The sequence below is a fragment of the Delphinus delphis genome, chromosome 8 (assembly GCF_949987515.2).
Source record: "Delphinus delphis chromosome 8, mDelDel1.2, whole genome shotgun sequence".
Classification (NCBI taxonomy): Eukaryota; Metazoa; Chordata; class Mammalia; order Artiodactyla; family Delphinidae; genus Delphinus; species Delphinus delphis.
This window is the reverse complement of record NC_082690.1, coordinates 85,567,171-85,584,633: the sequence shown is the minus strand read 5'-3', so window position 1 is coordinate 85,584,633 and position 17,463 is coordinate 85,567,171. Positions and strand designations below refer to the sequence as shown.

General features: G+C 36.2%; 1 protein-coding gene across 3 annotated transcripts in view; it reads right to left on the bottom strand.

Moving 5' to 3' along the window:
- Positions 1 to 5,565: 5,565 nt before the first annotated feature.
- The window catches only part of HIPK3 (homeodomain interacting protein kinase 3), a 92,100-nt gene continuing 80,202 nt past the window's right edge, over positions 5,566 to 17,463 (bottom strand). For 2 of the 3 annotated variants that reach the window (XM_060018667.1, XM_060018668.1), the window contains exons 9-17: positions 14,748 to 14,869; positions 14,004 to 14,125; positions 13,751 to 13,912; positions 13,532 to 13,594; positions 12,942 to 13,238; positions 12,511 to 12,651; positions 10,778 to 11,013; positions 10,366 to 10,493; positions 5,566 to 9,504 (exon numbers count right to left, since the gene is read on the bottom strand). In XM_060018667.1, the coding sequence (XP_059874650.1) occupies positions 9,028 to 9,504; positions 10,366 to 10,493; positions 10,778 to 11,013; positions 12,511 to 12,651; positions 12,942 to 13,238; positions 13,532 to 13,594; positions 13,751 to 13,912; positions 14,004 to 14,125; positions 14,748 to 14,869 (1,748 nt within the window). In that variant the 3' untranslated portion in view covers positions 5,566 to 9,027. The remainder of the gene's footprint in view (positions 9,505 to 10,365; positions 10,494 to 10,777; positions 11,014 to 12,510; positions 12,652 to 12,941; positions 13,239 to 13,531; positions 13,595 to 13,750; positions 13,913 to 14,003; positions 14,126 to 14,747; positions 14,870 to 17,463) is intronic. The other variant, XM_060018669.1, reaches the window with a different exon arrangement.

Sequence of the window (17,463 nt, the reverse complement as noted above, 5' to 3'; positions counted from 1 at the left end):
TGCTCCCTTCGGACTTACCGCCCTGCTTGGCCACAGTCCCCACTCAGTCTGCTTCACTTACTTGTGTAGTCTGCCCAGCCCTTGCTGCTTTTGAGTTTGAAATCCCAATCTCTCTCTCTCAATTTACCAGGGAAGCCCAAACTTGCTCAAAACCGGACCACCTAAATGAGTAGCCAAGCAGGTAATAAAACTGGGCCTCCCAAATTCCATTCAACAGATTTTTGTTGATTTCATTCATTTATTTAACAAATGTTTTAGTGCCTGCTATGGCCAGGTACATAGAGTCAAAGATATGACACATACAAGATAAAAACAGCCTTTGCATTCAGAGTTTTAGTGAGAAAAGCAGTCAAGATAATTATAAGAAATATGATGAACGTGATGAAAGAATATGGAGACTATGATGAAGCAGCAGCACAGCTCCTGTTCTCACTTCATCACCTCCTTCAAGTTAATCATCATCATCATGAATATAACACAACCATTTTCATGATTTACTAAATAAGGTCCTCAAATCCTAGGGTCCACATTTATTCAAAATCCACTGGGCACAAGGGCTAAACAATGGGGAAACAGCAGTAAACATGGCATTTATTAGATGAATTTTCCCATGCATGGGAAAACTCATCTTTCTCCCTGGTCAACTGCAATCAGTGTGTAAGCCTGAGAGTCACAAGATGGTTAGGGAAGGTAGGCTGTAGTTGCTGGACAAACAACATCTCTCTGCAAAAACGGAGTCAGATATGAGCTTGAGTAATGGGGATACAGGATTAAAGCTAAACTAAGAGAAAAGATCAGTCTTTTCTCTTGGTCAGCAATACCTATGACACCACAATTGGACAGTACTACAAAAGACAAACGAACTACCTCTGTATCATAAACGTTACTCAACTGGGTCCTTTGAACCCTTGGCTCTTTGGAGAAATGGCTACTTCCAGATCCAAGGCAGGAAAAATACAAGGTGAGCATAAGACACCTTATTAGGCCAGAAAATGAGGAAACATTCAGAGACTAATGCAATAATGTCAAAAGGATTCGACAGACCTGAAGATAATTAATAATTTTACCTTATTGAATAAAGCAAAATCCATGAATCCATAGTGGTGAGAGAGACAGAGAAAAACTGAAGGGAGCACAGGGAGAAAGGCAGAAAGCCTTTATTAGAAGAATGATGCCAGGTAAAGAATGTAGAAGGAACGATATAATTGAAAAATCACCATTTTGCAACCCCCAATGTAATAATTGATTCAGACAATAATCATCAATGGACGCTAAAGCCAATGAGCAAAATGCTATTGATACTGCCACAGAACCAACCCCACAGACGACAATGGAGAGATTTGCTAGTAACCTCTTTATGTTAGTGTCATAGCCGATAATGGACAACCTGACATTATGCGCCCCTTAATGTGAAGCAATAAGGCACAACTACTCCTACAATTCTTGCAAATGAGCAAACACTAAATCTGATCAAACCACTAGACCCAGCTTGTACTTCACAGAAATTCATGCTACAATTAGCACGAAGAAACACACACAGATTTTAGACTATTCTAGCCTGAACTCTTCAAAAAAATGTCATTAAAAAAAAAGACTGTTCTGAATTTGGTCAGAGACATGTCATAACCAAAGGCAGTGGGTAAATCCTTTTTTTATATACATATATACACTAATATGTATAAAATGGATAACTAATAATCTGCTGTATAAAAAAATTAAATAAAATTCAAAAAAAAGGAAAACACTTATTCACATCTTTTTTTTTCTCACATCTTTATTGGAGTATAATTGCTTAACACTGTTGTGTTAGTTTCTGCTGTACAACAAAGTGAATCTGCTATACATATACATATATCACCATATCCCCTCCCTCTTGCGTCTCCCTCCCACCCTCCCTATCCCACCCCTCTAGGTGGTCGCAAAGCACCGAGCTGATCTCCCTGTGCTATGCAGTAGCTTCCCACTAGCCATCCATTTTGCATTTGGTAGTGTATATATGTCAGTGCTACTCTCTCACTTCGTCCCAGCTTACCCTTCCCCCGTGCCCTCAGGTCCGTTCTCTACATCTGCATCTTTATTCCTGCCTTGCCACTAGGTTCATCAGTACCAGTTTTTCAGATTCCATGTACATGTGTTAGCATATGGTATTTGTTTTTCTGACTTACTTCACTCTGTATGACAGACTCTAGGTCCATCCACCTCACTACAAATAACTCAACTTCGTTTCTTTTTATGGCTAATATTCCATTGTATACAAGTGCCGCATCTTTATCCATTCATCTGTCGCTGGACATTTAGGTTGCTTCCATGTCCTAGCTATTGTAAACAGTGCTGCAATGAACGTTGCGGTACATGTCTCTTTTTGAATTATGGTTTTCTCAGGGTATATGCCCAGTAGTGGCATTGCTGGATCATATGGTAATTCTTTCTAGTGTTTTAAGGAACCTCCATACTGTTCTCCATAGTGGCTGTATCAATTTACATTCCCACCAGCAGTGCAAGAGGGTTCCCTTTTCTCCACAGCCTCTCCAGCATTTATTGTTTCTAGATTTTTTGATGATGGCCATTCTGACCGGTGTGAGGTGATACCTCATTGTGGTTTTGATTTGCATTTCTCTAAAGGCAATGGGTGAACCTTGATTGGCTCCTAGACAGGGGGAATGGGGAGATGGCCATAAAAGACACTCTTGAAACATCTGGGAAATTTTGAATATGGACTGGAAATTAGATGTTATAAAATTGTTAATTTTGCTAGGTGTTACACAGTTTTGTGATCAGCTGAAGAATGTTATTCTTACAAACAGATGCATGCTTGCTTAAGTACTTACGGGCCAAGTATCATGATTATCCACAGAAGGTTCAACTTAAAAATTACATATAGAGAGATGAAAATGTGGCAAATGTTAACTGGTGAATCTAGGTGTAGGATGTGTGTGTTTGTTATACTATTCTTTTTGTTTTTCTAATTAAAAATTGGTTTATAGTAAGTATAAACATTCGATGTGATAAGAAAAAGTGAATTCTTTGGATTCTCCAAGGAAATAAGCAATGTAGAACAAAGCTGATCACCTCTCTAAATTCCACATTTGGGCATTCAAAATATTTCTGAAGTTTGTAAAACATGCAAAATACTCACGTTATAAATTGAAGTAGAAAATATCAGGATCTAAAATTGCTTACATTATTTTAACCACCTCAACACTTACATTTTTGAGTTTTAAAAAATCTGTTTTTCTGCATTTTCCAAGTACAATGTAATCAGGTATTATTTTTATGATTGAAAAATACTAATTATTAACATCTTATTTTCCCACTTCAAATAACCATACTTCCATTTAGGGAAAAGTACAGATTCTCGATAAGATAAAATAATGCCATTAGAACAAAAAGTTGACACAAAAATTAACATGAAATGGACCACAGAGCTAATAAAAGCCAACACCTAAAACTCCTGGCAGAAAACAAAGGAGAAAACCTTTGCAACTTTGGGACTGGCAAAACCTTCTTAGGACACAAAAAGCATAAACTGTAAAAATAAATAAATAAATAAAATAAATAATAAAAAAAAGCATAAACTGTAAGAAAATAAATAACTTGGACTTAATCCAAATTCAAAACTTTTGCTCTTCCAAACACCCTGTAAAGAAAATGAGAAGAAAAGCCACAAACTGGGAGAAAGTATTTGTAATACAAACGTCTTGACAAAAGACTAGTATCCACCATCTCTTCTGGACTACTTCAACAACCTCCTCTCTGGTCTTCCAGCTGCTCCTGTGGCCCTGCCACCATTCTCCACAATAGCCAATTCATGGTGTTTGCTTCCCATGAACATAACACAGTACAATCTAGACTCCTTTGTTTGGCAAAAGGCCTGCATTCCCACCCCTCTGGTTCTGTCTTCTAGCTCCTGCTGCCCACTCACACACTTCCTCTCTGATCTCACAAGCCACTTTCCTGGTCTGTCCATATTAAATCTCAACCCTGACTTAGGGCCTTTGTACTTGCTGCTCCCTCTACCAGAAATACTCTTCCCCTACATGGCTGACTAGCATTCTTCTTGTCACAACTCAAATGTCACCTTCTCATTGAGGCAGATCCTGACACGCTCCTTCTTGGTCACTTAATCAGGCCATTTTCTTCATTCTGCTTACCCTAACTGAACTTATTTACTTTCAATCTTTCCCTCCCACAAAAACATCTGTAGGAGCAAAAGAATATTCTGGCTTTGGCCACTGACACATGCCTAGCATGGAATGCCTGGAACATGGTAGATGCTTCATAAATATTACTGAATGACTCCTGACATACCTGCTGTGACAGGCACTCTGATAGGTACTGGCTGAATGGTTTACGTGTGTTGGTCAATGACTTTTTAATCTCTTTAGAAAAAAATATTTTAAATTCCTAGATCCATTTAAATAGCTAAATACTTCCTAGTACTCTCAAGAAGCCAATTTACCTTCAAGTGAATTGCAAAATTTGGATTTCACCTATATGTGGGATCAGTACTTTGGGCTAGAATGTTCACATAATTTTGAACAACTCACACCCATGACTAAATGGAAAGAAACAAAAAATACATGTGAAGATGTAAAGTAACTAGAACTCTCATACATTGCGTTGAGTGTAAATTAATTTAACCACTTTGGAATACTGTTTGCAGTACCTAATAATGTGAAACATCTGTATACCCTATGACCCAGGAATTCCATGCCTACATATATGCCCAAAGGAAATGCATACATGTTCACCAAAAGATATGAACAAAAAATGTTTGTAGTAGCACGATTCCTAATAGCCAAAAAGTAAAAACAACTCAAATGTCTATCAACAGAACAGATAAATGATTACATATGCACACAGATGAATACTATACAGTAATGGGGTAAATGATCAACAACTACATACAACGTGGATGTATCTTAGAAATAAAATGTTGAACAAAAAGAAGCCAGACACCAAGTGCATGTAATCGAGTAAAAGTTTACTGAGAGAGACTGAGAATACGTATTCTCACTGGTATGTTCTGGCGGGGCGCTGAGAAACTTTCCTCCTGATGTTTCTCTGAAGTTAAATCCTGGAAGTATAAGGTGGTGTCTGAAGGCACACCCTAAACTGGTCTACTGGAAACCACATGCTTTTGAAGCCTTATGTTTTATATCTTAAAAATACATGTGAATTCCCTATTCTTCATCCATGCACATTGAACAGAAATATTTACCTCAAAAAATATTCAAGAAAACAATATTCAAGGGAAGCAGGCCCTGGTTATCCTGTGGTTACAGTACTGTGGCACACTACCTCAGACTTCAGTTTGAAAAAGAACTGCTGGAAAGTAGACTGGTTTGGTTAGACAGCCTGGTTCACGTCTCAGATTCACGACTCATTAGTGCTGGGAGTTTGGGCAACTTACCTAGATATTTTGAGCCCATTTCTTCATTTACATAATGAAGATAACATTATATCTCACAGGTGGTTTTGAGAATTAAATGCGATGATGTTAAGTTAGGTAACTCAATGCTCCTAACCTTTTCCTTCCCTACCCTGTAAGTAGTACTGGGGTGGAAAAAAAGTCAACAAGCAGTTTGCTGCAATATATATATTTTAATTCAAAGTGAATCGACAGTAATACACCATAAATTCTTATTTTGACACTCACCAAAATAGTCACCTGGAAAACCCGCTTTTTGTGACAAAGTACAGAAGGCTTGGTCACATTTAAATCACTGAGAACTAGAGAGAAATACTATCGCAAACCGTAATAGACATTACATCCATAAAAATTTTCCCAGTCCTTATTGTAATATTGCACAGTGCAATTGCTACATGGCAAACTAGTGTAGCATAGAAGTAAAAGCAAAAACAAACCAAAGAAAGAAAGCCACAAGTCTAAAACTGTTAAACAGTTAACAGTTCAAACTCAGTAATCAAATCTATATCATTGGGTTCTTTAAAACAAATCTTCCTACACCTTGCAGTGTATGATTTAACTTTTACTTAACACAAATCAACTTTAAAATTAGTAGTAGAGATTTTTAAAATGAAAAAGTTTTGCTACTACAGTAACATATTTAAACACCCTGAAGGAAAAGAAACGAAATATCAAGATATTTGATTAAAAAAAATTTGTAAATTAAAGTAGTATGCAAATACGCAACTTGGAAGTCATGCAGTGTTTTATTTAAGAAAGCAGTAAAGCCAAAGAAAACTGGTAAAAATGGTTTTAAAGAGAGTACAAATTCTTTTCTCAGTATGCTAAATTTAGATTTTAGCAGGATCTTGGATCTTTTTTTAATCTTCTTAAACACATAAAAAGCACGTGATTAGAATCAGTTAAGAGCAGTGTACTTAACTTGGGTACGCCTTTATCCAACAGGACTATTATATTATGAAAACATTGAAGTTTATCATTCACCATCAATTTAACAAGACATCTCAGTCTTGGAACAGAAATACAGAAAATACGATGTTTCAGGGTAGTGAACACGGCCCTGAACAGGAAGAAAACTGCGCCAGTTTTGTACCTGGTACAAACATCGATCAATCCTTTGCACTTGGTGTTTCTGAAACATCCATTGCCAGCACTGATTCTTCTCCAACAAGTGAGCAGATACCAGTAAACTGCTGGACCAGATAAATTAAATTAGAAGGCTGTGGAGGGCAGCAAGTTTACTTAAATAGTGACTCCATAAATTTGCCATCTGTAAATAATCTTTTAAATTAATCTTAGGCTATTCCTTTTTATGTGTAATATATATATATATTTCTATTTATATAAAATGCATAGAATTGATTACTAAAAACACTGAAACTTGTGGGGAAAATTAAGTCCTTCATTTTCAGTGTGACTAAAAATGTACTGCTGGTTTTAATCTTATGATCTAATACTGTAATTTTTAAAATTAATTTCAGGCACATTTATTTCATTGATGATTATTAAATAAAACACTGCTTGTATTCATGGAGTAAAGAAAAGTTTATCCATTATTAGCTTATTGTCAACGCTGTACTAGTGGTATGCAATTCATTTATCAAAGAAATGCTGTAAATGCAAAACAGTTGGAGTTTTACACTCAAATGCTTTGTACTGTTTATTCCAGTAAATGCTGTAAGATTATATTCCAGATTTTTAAGGAAAAAAAGTTAAGTCAAGCCTGCAAGATACAGCTTTCTCAAGTGTCTACAATGCCAGTATGAAAATTAAAAATTAAGTTACATTGATACATCCCAGTTTTTTTTATATGCAGTGATGAGCACAAACATTAATAGAGATAAAATACTGATGCAAATAACACACCCCAAAATAACATACGCAATTTTTTTCCATCATTTACAATACAGTAGTTACAATGACACTCCAAACAGAAAAGCAAAGTAAAAAATCAAAACCCCAACTTCTATTTCATGTAATTAGACTTATACAGAAATTAGAAGGCTAAATAACAACTAGTTAATCACCTAATTTCACAGCTATCTGAAGTGGCAATCGTTATGTAGCAGCTTATCTATGATACATTCAAGATAAATGATACAATTTATTATTTGCCCATAAGCTAAAACACAGCCTGCTTAATACCTTCCTTTAAATTCCACCTCTACACTACAATATACTTGAGGTCTATGCAAAAAGTAGCTACCTTTTATATAGGAAATGGATGATTAAGTCTTTGGTGCTGTAAAAGCAACTTCATTTAAACATCACCACCACCACCACCAAAAAAAAAAAAAAAAAAAAAAAAAAGGAGGGAAAAACCCAAGACGCACTTCCTAGGAAAACAAGCATGTAATTTCTGTCCCTGACGGAATGTATTAAATAAGCAAACACCACCAACAAGCAAAACAAGTACTACAATGTAAAAATACTTAAAAACAAAACAAAACAAACCCTCTCACATGCATAAATGAAAAATTGCACACAAAGAACTCACATCTTTTCAAGCTTCAATGGTAAATATTCTGCTACTATTTATTAAATACTGCATGGTTTGCCCAAGCTAGGATGAAACCACATCATGAATCAATGAGCATTTTCTTTATCTACTCAAAGTCATGCCTACTGTACTGCATCTCTAAACATTTTATTAAATCCAATTATACAGCAAACACTCCCAAAATAAACTTAGATTGTATTGCAGTTTCACTTAACAGTATATAAAATGCTGTGTTGTGACAGGTATCAACTATCCATTAGATACTGAATCACTTTTTCTTAAGCACTACTACCTGCTTGCTTTTCTTGAAGCTAGATCATTCTGAAAAATCAAGACAGCAGAATTCAGCTATAGCAAACATGCTGCCCTCTTAGTAAGGAAAACACAGCTACAACCTGAAATCATACCACACAAAACCAAAAATGAACATTACTCCATCAAAGGAAACTAAAGAGTAAGTCTGAACTTTAAGTGCTGCAGTCCTCAACATTTATATATAGTAATAACATTAACAACCTCAAATATTTAAGGCACTATGTGTGGGAACGGTTTACAATGCAGCTGAGATTATTAGAACAACATTTAAGAGCAAAGTCTAGGCAACATTTTGCCCATGCAAAAGACACATGCAAATGTAAAGAACAATAGCTCAATTTCTTAGGTAAGTGACCCAACATTTATACACTAAGACACAGATAATACAATTCACTTGTATGCTGTAATTCTGACATATGTGCATCTGTTGCTCTAAGTCTGTACACAGAATGGCTTCCCAAATATAGACGTGTCTTGCACTAGTTAGAAGGCAATTTTATAAAAAATAGTGGGAGCAAAACTGGACTTCTGCTCCCATAAGTCACCTGCCTAGAGTTACTACATAAGAAGATAACATGACCAAAGACAAGTTATACCAAATGTGCAAAACACATTAAAAGTGAGTTTTTTTTTAAAGCTCAAAGTTGTTTAAATTGCACCCAAGTCTACATGATTCAAAAATAATTTTCTTGTGCCATGGCTAATATTTATTAAATACCATGTTTTATTTTTAATCAAATGTTTATATCATTGAGCTTCCTCAATATACTCTTTTGAATTTTCACATGTATGGATACTGGCTGAGTTTGGTTGGACTCAGTGGAAATCCAGTATATGCAGGTGATGCTGCAATGTAAGAATGTGGTGGGAAGATTGGTTTGTACTGAGTCTGATGAATGGTTGGGGATGGTAACAGACGGGGATTTATGCCCACTGGGACTTGGTGAACTATGCCACTGGGATGGGAGATATTATAAGTTGGATGCTGTAACATAGGTCTTGAGGTACATGGAGAGGCTAAGAGGTGGGCCACTGGTGCAGCACTGCTGAGGGTAGCTGATGATGGGTATGGAAGTAGAGTAGGCTGTCCTCCGAGGTGCGTATTTCCAGCCAGATGGGCGTGCACAGCTGTGTGATTAGGACTTCCATGAGAAAGAGTGAATGGATTACTAGTAACACTAGTAGGGATATAAGCTTGCTGTCTTCGATGTCCAAAGTTTCCATTCCACTCTTGATGCCCAGATCCAAAGTGCTGAACCTATCCAAAAACAAAACAAAAAGATTAATTACATATTTTATAAGTCAAAAAGAAAGGGAAAAAAGGGAAATTACAAGATACTCTGTGACTGATAACCCACAGAGGATCTCTCAGATCTTAGCTTATACTAAGTATAAACAGAGTGGAGAAAAATATCGATCAATTTTATATATATATTAGTATTAGCATTTTAATATGTATTACTGCATATTATTACAATATTAACATTGCCACTACCCCTGCTAGTAGTGTCACTATTCCTACCACTACTGATAGCTACCATTTGCAGAGCACCTATTATATGTAAGACTAACACTTTACATACGAGACTGTATTTAATTCTAATTATAGTTATATAGCTATCATTTCCATTAACTGTGGTCCAGACTTGTTGAAGAGACCTGGCCAAGGTACTGTACATAGCATTTGGCAAAACCAGGATGTGAACGCAGGTCTGACTCCAATACCTATGACCTTTTCTTTCCCCCAAGTCAAACACAACTGCCAAGCACAGTGCTGACCAGATGGCAAGTACTCAATAAGGCATCTCTCACCATCACAACTAACACACAAGAAATGTAACCATCAATGCATTGGTGTGCATTCTGATTTAAAGGGCCTAAAACAACAAACAGACTAAAAAACTTTAAGAGAACCTAAGAACCTAATCTTTCTGAAAAATTCAAGTTCCATGGATAATCGGATAATTATCCTATTATTAAGCCAATTACTTTTTAAGTCACTTGGGATAATGAAAAGGGAAAAATTTATTAAGATTTTATACAGTGTGAGAATCTTTTTCCCCCCAGTTAGAAAACTGCTAAATTTGAATCCCAAAGACTCATAAATTCACAAACATACCTGACTGAAATTCAAATGCTGCTGCTGGAATGCTGATGTCAATTTCTGCTGACGATTACCTACTGCGGAAGGCTGGTTTAATCTTCCAGGAGCAGATCGTCCTTTTATTAATGGCTGGCATACAGAATCTGGCAACAACAAAATACCAGAAAGTAGCTACTTTTTCCTTCTTATAATAAAAATTAGAAAGGTCTTTAGATATTTTACACAATAGTGATTTGAGAACCTTAAAATTAAATAAAAAGAAAAGATCTCATGGTTTCCAAGGACTGGGTGATATTAGAAGATATCTCCTTTGTACAATAGATTTGGCAGGGTCAGGCTGGAAATTCAGAGATGACTTTTGGCTCTAATGTTCCTAAATTAAGACCTTTTAAGGGACAATCAGGGAAATAGAGAGGACTCAGTTTACCTGTGTTTGCCATATGCTCATCGGCATTTAATCCATTTTCTAGTCCCATTGGTGGCACCACAACAGTACAAACAGCTGGTTTGGTTTCTGTGTCAGCAGAGGTTACCAGTTCTGTGTTTTGATGCGTATCTGCCACAAAACTGCTCTCTGCAAACGGGCTGTCATGTCCTGAAGAGTCTGATGTTGGAGAGCCATCCACAGTATCACAACTACTTTCCTGTTCTTCATCTGACATACTACAACAAGAAAGTATTTTTATGAACGATGTTTTTCAATGTTAAATCTAAAGTTAAATAATTTCCAGACTCCCAGCAAATTGATAAGAATCTTATTCAATTATTTCATACCTAATTACAACTTCTTCCTTATCAAAAAAACATTTTTCATAGATTTCCTAGACTCCCACATTAATTCTCTTTTCAGACTGCTAACCCTAATTCTGTCTATCTAGGAACACACTCTTGGCACTTATTTTTCCCTCCTTTCCCTTCCCACTTGATCCTTAGTCGCAGTTCATAAAATCCCATTTATAAATTACAGAAGATTTCATCAAGACACTACAAAAGAAGTGCTGTTCTGGATAACTGAAACGAAATGTACAAACACATAAGCATGCAACTTGCATATTTCAGATTAAATTCTAATGTTATATGTGTGCCTTTAGTGATAATTTGGGTCCTTTTAACTAACCAGTTATCTGAAAGGTCTTTCCCACCTCTCTGAAGGTCTAGCCAGTGTCCCATTTCTCTTCTCGCCCTGACCCTTGGGCCCTGCCCACCACCCCCCAACTCCTTGGGATTTCTACAGCATTTATATTGTTTTACTACTCACTTCATACTTAACAATTTGAAGCACCTCTTTTTATATGTATATTTTAATTATATATTTTTATCTTTGTATTTTATTTATATATATACACATCTTACATGTATGTGTGTATTTACATATACGTATGTATAATATCAACTTCCAAACCACATTATAAACAAGTTATAAGAAGATGTGTTAATACTTCTTTATGCTTCCACAGAGCTTAGTTATAACCAAACTATTCAAAACCATATTTCCTGATTATGGAAAAAAGAGAAGACGAATAAAATTAAAGCTGAACTTTTTCAAATTTTGTTTCCACTAAAAAAAAGAATTTCTAAAAGCTAAAATCAAATGTATTTCACTGAAATTTTTATGGCTCATCTCTTAATGCGTTAGTACCTCATGCAGGTTAGGAGAAGCTCACTACTTTAGTGGCAAGGCACGTCCCTGGCCAAAAGGAAGGGTAGGAAGGAAATATGCATGAAACCGTGCAAATCAATCACTATGAGAGAAAAAAATCAGCAAATACTCTACTGACAGTGGGTCATTACTTTATTATGCAAAACATTCCTTTTTATTTTGCTGAAGTATATGTTCTTATTCCAAATTTAAATTACAATAGTAGTCTGTGGAGCTGGAGTTGAGAATGTGGCTTTTTCACCCTTTCAAAACAAATGATTCTTTAAAAATCATTTATTAGAACCTCAATTTTTCATTTAGATCTGTTCTGTAATAGTAAAGAAAATTACTACTTAAAACCTGAGTTTATAAAAAGGTGATCTAGTTCAAAAATTATGATCAAGAGAGAAGTCACTGTGGTAAACTGGCAGGTACTTACTAATTTAAACAACAACAAAAGAAATCATAGGCTTTTTAGTAGACTTAATATTTATAATGTACTGCTATTGAAATTCCTTTACCTGTTCGGTCTCTTGCAAGGGGATGGGCTGGACTGCCCTGAGGAGCTGGTGCTCAGAGTACTCTCAGGACTACTTAATGAACAAATCCGATCAATATTCAAGGTGCTCTGGCAAGCTTCACAATCCAGATTACCTTTACATCTAAGTAAAGAGGGAAGGGACAACTGGGTCAAAAATGAGAACATACTTCCCAAGTAGCCAAAATTTACATTATTTAATTAAGGATATGAAACAGTTAAGACAAAAATCTAAAGCTCATAATACAGGAAAAATGCTATAGTAATCACGCTAAATGCTATTCAGGAAGTTTACTCTGAAGGACATGAACAGACAAGTAATAAATCACAAAGTTTTTCTTCCCACTGCAGCAGAGGGTGCCATCATTATTGAAGGAGGCAGGAAAATCGCGGGAAACTGCTTTTGGCACTTACTCTCTGAGCGAATGTCTCTGCGACGTCTCTTCTTCATCAGTGTCACTGCTAATGGTGATCACACTCACCGCAGGACTCGGGGAGTCAGCGATGATGATGGTTTGCCGCTGTTTATCTGAAACTGATGAATCAGGGTCCTGCCTGATAGAAGTTTCACAACAATTTCTTGCCTCTCCTTCTGAGTTATGATTGTCCTGTGTTTCTATGCAACTTGCTTCCTCAACATCTTTCCCATTTACTATCTTTGGAGAAATAAATGCTGATTGTGGGATATTGGTATTCTGCAATGAATTACTCCTGCAATCAAAGGAACAATGTGTTATTCCTATAATCAAAATATATACATGACATTTTTCTAAGACAGCTTGTTATAATTAACAATGCAAACCTTCACTTGTTAAGATTGTAACACACTAACATACAGATGAGTCTGTGATATATAAAATACCTCTAGAAATATGAGTGTAGATTGCATTTACATATATTCAAATGGTCTTTTTTTTTTTTGGTAAATGTGATATCTGAGTATCTAAAATGGTCTAAAATTATAGGTAGATAATAAATCAAAAGGGCAATAAAGACAATCTTACCAACTGAAAGCATTTATTTCCTCTCTTCCTGGCTCCCATTCCATTAGTTTTACCAAAATACCTCTGAGAAATTGAGAAGGGAGCTGGCTTAGTGTTTGTAACAAAGCTATCAAAGAGGTCATTTTGAATACAACAGAGTGACCCTTTGGTGTACATGCAAAATTTATTTTAATGACTAATTTTCAAAATGCAGAGGAAAGTTAAAATATCAATACCAACCTGTTCTGGCACAGTTTATTTTTCTTGGTGGTGGCAGGCTGAGGCCACACAACATGTGCGATGCCCACACTAATTGGCTGAGGGGCTGATAAGGTGATCTGATTGGTTAGAAGAGGTTGTGGCATCACTGAGCTGTAATGATTGCTGTGTGAAATCATTTTCCTAGGGAGAAAATTTAGAAAAATTGAATCTCTACTTTACCATATCTAGTTTGCAAACTATTCACAAAGAAGTACCCTTGTTTTTAACTTACCCCCAGTCTCCGAGCCTTTGTGAACCAGCCATACCCTCAGAAGCTAATGTAGTAGCAGGAGCCATGGGTGTTATCTGTTGCCAGGCAGGTACCAGCATCTGCTGTGTTCTACCAGACCATGTCTGTTGCAGCAAAAAACAAAACCAAAAACAAAAGAAAAACTAGTATGATACAAGTTAACTCAAAGTAACAATCTTCTAGACGGGAATGAAGACACAGACCTACTAGAGAATCGACTTGACGATCTGGGGACGGGGAAGGGTAAACTGGGACAAAGTGAGAGAGTGGCATGGATATACATACACTACCAAACGTAAAATAGACAGCTAGTGGAAGCAGCCGCATAGCACAGGGAGATCAGCTCCGTGCTTTGTGACCACCTAGAGGGGTGGGATAGGGAGGGTGAGAGGGAGGGAGGGAGACGCAAGAAGGAAGAGATATGGGGACATATGTATAACTGATGCACTTTGTTATAAAGCAGAAACTAACACACCATTGTAAAGCAATTATACTCCAATAAAGATGTTAAAAAAATTTTTTAAATTTTTAAAAATAAAAAAATTCAATAATTAAAAAAAAAAGTAACAATCTTCTAATAATTATAAAAGTTAAAGTCAATAATCTACAAGGATCGAATTCCCATCTAGGTCATTTTCATTGTTTCCAACAGCACAAATGGATTAGTGCCTCTACCTGAGTAAAAGGAGGACAGCACATATGTAAAAATAATGAATTATTACCAACCTGAGAAAGAACTCCTGGTCGGATCTGTAGTGGCTGCATGGCTGGGGCCTGCGTTACAAGGGGTACTGTATTATCTACCCTTATTGAATAACTAGTGGGTTTACCATGTGTTGCAGGAATACCTGTGAAATAGAAAAGAACAGTTCTCAAATAAAAAACTTTTCTGAGTTACCTTATAAAACTCTTAAATTTATGAATTGCTAAAATTCTTATTAGGATTATGAAAAAATTCCCTGCATAAAATTTTCATAATATTAGAAAGCAATCTATTTGGAAAGTGAGATACTATCTATCTACCTTGTGGTACCTCATTCCAAAAATTGTTATAAAGCTACTCTTTCAAAGTTGAATGATTTGTTTTTGAAACTTCCCATTCCTTTTAAAGTTTGCTATTATAGCTTTCCTTTCCTTTTAGAAAGTTCTGCCACTGGTAAAACACGGAAAGGTGAATCTGGCTCAACATCCTTATCCTCTAGCAGGTAAATGTTCATCTTTTCACACAAACTTTTAGCTATGCTTGGTATTCTCTTCTTTAAAACTATGATAGGATCTTATACACGTCACCAAAGGAGGAATGTATCACAACTTCAACTTCAATGGCCATGATGGTTTACATGATTCAATAAAATTCAGGATGGCACACTCATTTCAACCTCTAAAGGAAAAGCAAAAAACAAACTTTTCTGCCTTATATGATACAACTAAGCATTTATCATTGTGGTTTAATCTACTAGTATTTCTAGTGGAGAGCTACTGGAACTCCAGGACAAACATGTTCCATTTTGCTTACCCCCTAGGAAAATTAGAAAGCAGGATTAGTACCCACGTTAATCCTGTTAATATTAATATGCCTGTGTCATACATTGCAAGAGCACCTTGCAAATATTAAGTCTTATGGTACTAAACTTTAAGAGAGTAAAGTAGTATTTTACACCAACTAAGAACTTTGACTAACAAGATTTTAGGGATATCTCCTAAGATTAGAAAGCTGAGTTACTAGAATAAATTCACTACTTCATAATTCCAGTCTACTGTATTGTACTTACTTTCAATATGGGCTGGCAGATCATTTAAACATAATCAGTTTTTGGATAAAAGTGACCTTGTGTGATCAGCCATTTAAAAAAAATTTGTTAAAAACAATTCTTTTTTTTTCCCACTGAAAAATAACCTTATACTTTTTATTGCACAAATATTTGTAAGTGATAATTCTAAGGAGAATTTTATTGTGTTTATTTTCTTCACAGAGGTGCTTATCCTACTGACAGGGTGTTCTACCCTCTGAACTCCACCTAAAGAGCTACATGTGAGGGACTTCCCTGGCAGTCCAGTGGTTAAGACTCTGTGCTTCCAATGCAGGGGGTGAGGGATCAATCCCTGGTCAGGGAACTAAGATCCCACGTGCTGCAGCGCATGGCCAAAAAAAGTTAAAAAAAGACAAAGAAAAAAAGAGCTACATGTGAATTAGATCTACAAAGATCTATGAGTTATTTTTTTAAAATGACCTTCTTACTCTTTCCAAAAAGCATGTCTTGATCAGCAAATTCTCCAAGGAATGGAATATGAGCACACCCAGGCTGTGTAGATATATTGCAGCAATAGAGAAGCTCATCAGAGAAAAAAGCATCCTCACTTTGATAAGGATGAAATCACAGAGCAAATTCTTAAATCCCCCCAAAAAAAGATTGCCCTTAAATTCTCCTCGTAATCAATGCCTTAAGACAAGAAGAATTCTCCTATAATCTTTTTTTTTAAATCAAATTCAAAAGTGGGTTCAGGGCTTCCCTGGTGGTGCAGTGGTTGAGAGTCCGCCTGCCGATGCAGGGGACACGGGTTCGTGCCCCGGTCAGGGAGGATCCCACATGCCGCGGAGCGGCTGGGCCCGTGAGCCATGGCCGCTGAGCCTGCGCGTCCGGAGCCTGTGCTCCGCAATGGGAGAGGCCACAACAGTGAGAGGTCTGCGTACAGCAAAAAAAAGAAAAAAGAAAAAAAAAAGTGGGTTCAGATCCTAATTTTCTATATGCTTATTAGGTTGGCTAAAATTTTTATCTTCGATTACATTTGCTTGATACCTGGAAAGCATGACACAAAAAGTTTAAAGACTGTTCTAGTACAACAGAGGAGAATTTTGCTGGAATGCATTTGACTCTAAAATAGCAGTTTTCATCCAGAGGGGATGAATAAGTAGCTATTGCCAAATAATGTTAAATGCTTGTTTAGTAAATACAACAACCTACACTCAAATTTGTTAAGTAAAAGCTTGTCTAAGTCTTCTGTACTTTAAACATGGCACAATATTAGGAATGTGGCATCCATATAGCTATACCTACATGTTGTATCTATAGTATCTAAAATATATGAAATGCATGATGAACTTAAACAGTGTAGACCCAAGGTAAAAAATTTAAAGTGAAGGACAAGAGACATAAATTTTATTTTAAAATCCGAAGTATAATGGTACCATAACTGCTACCCAATAATCATTTAAATATGTTTCTTTGAAATGGATTAGCACATTATGAGGTAAAGGGGTAAGAAGGTCAATACTGGGATTTTCTACAGATGCCAAAATGGATTAGAGGGAAAGCTTTCATTTCTAAGCAGACACTATACTAAGAAACAGTGAGACAACATATTACAGAGCCTGCCTGTTATGCTGCTGCAACTGCACCTGTTAGTTTTTTAAGCGAACAAATATTTTGCTTTCTCTCACTAT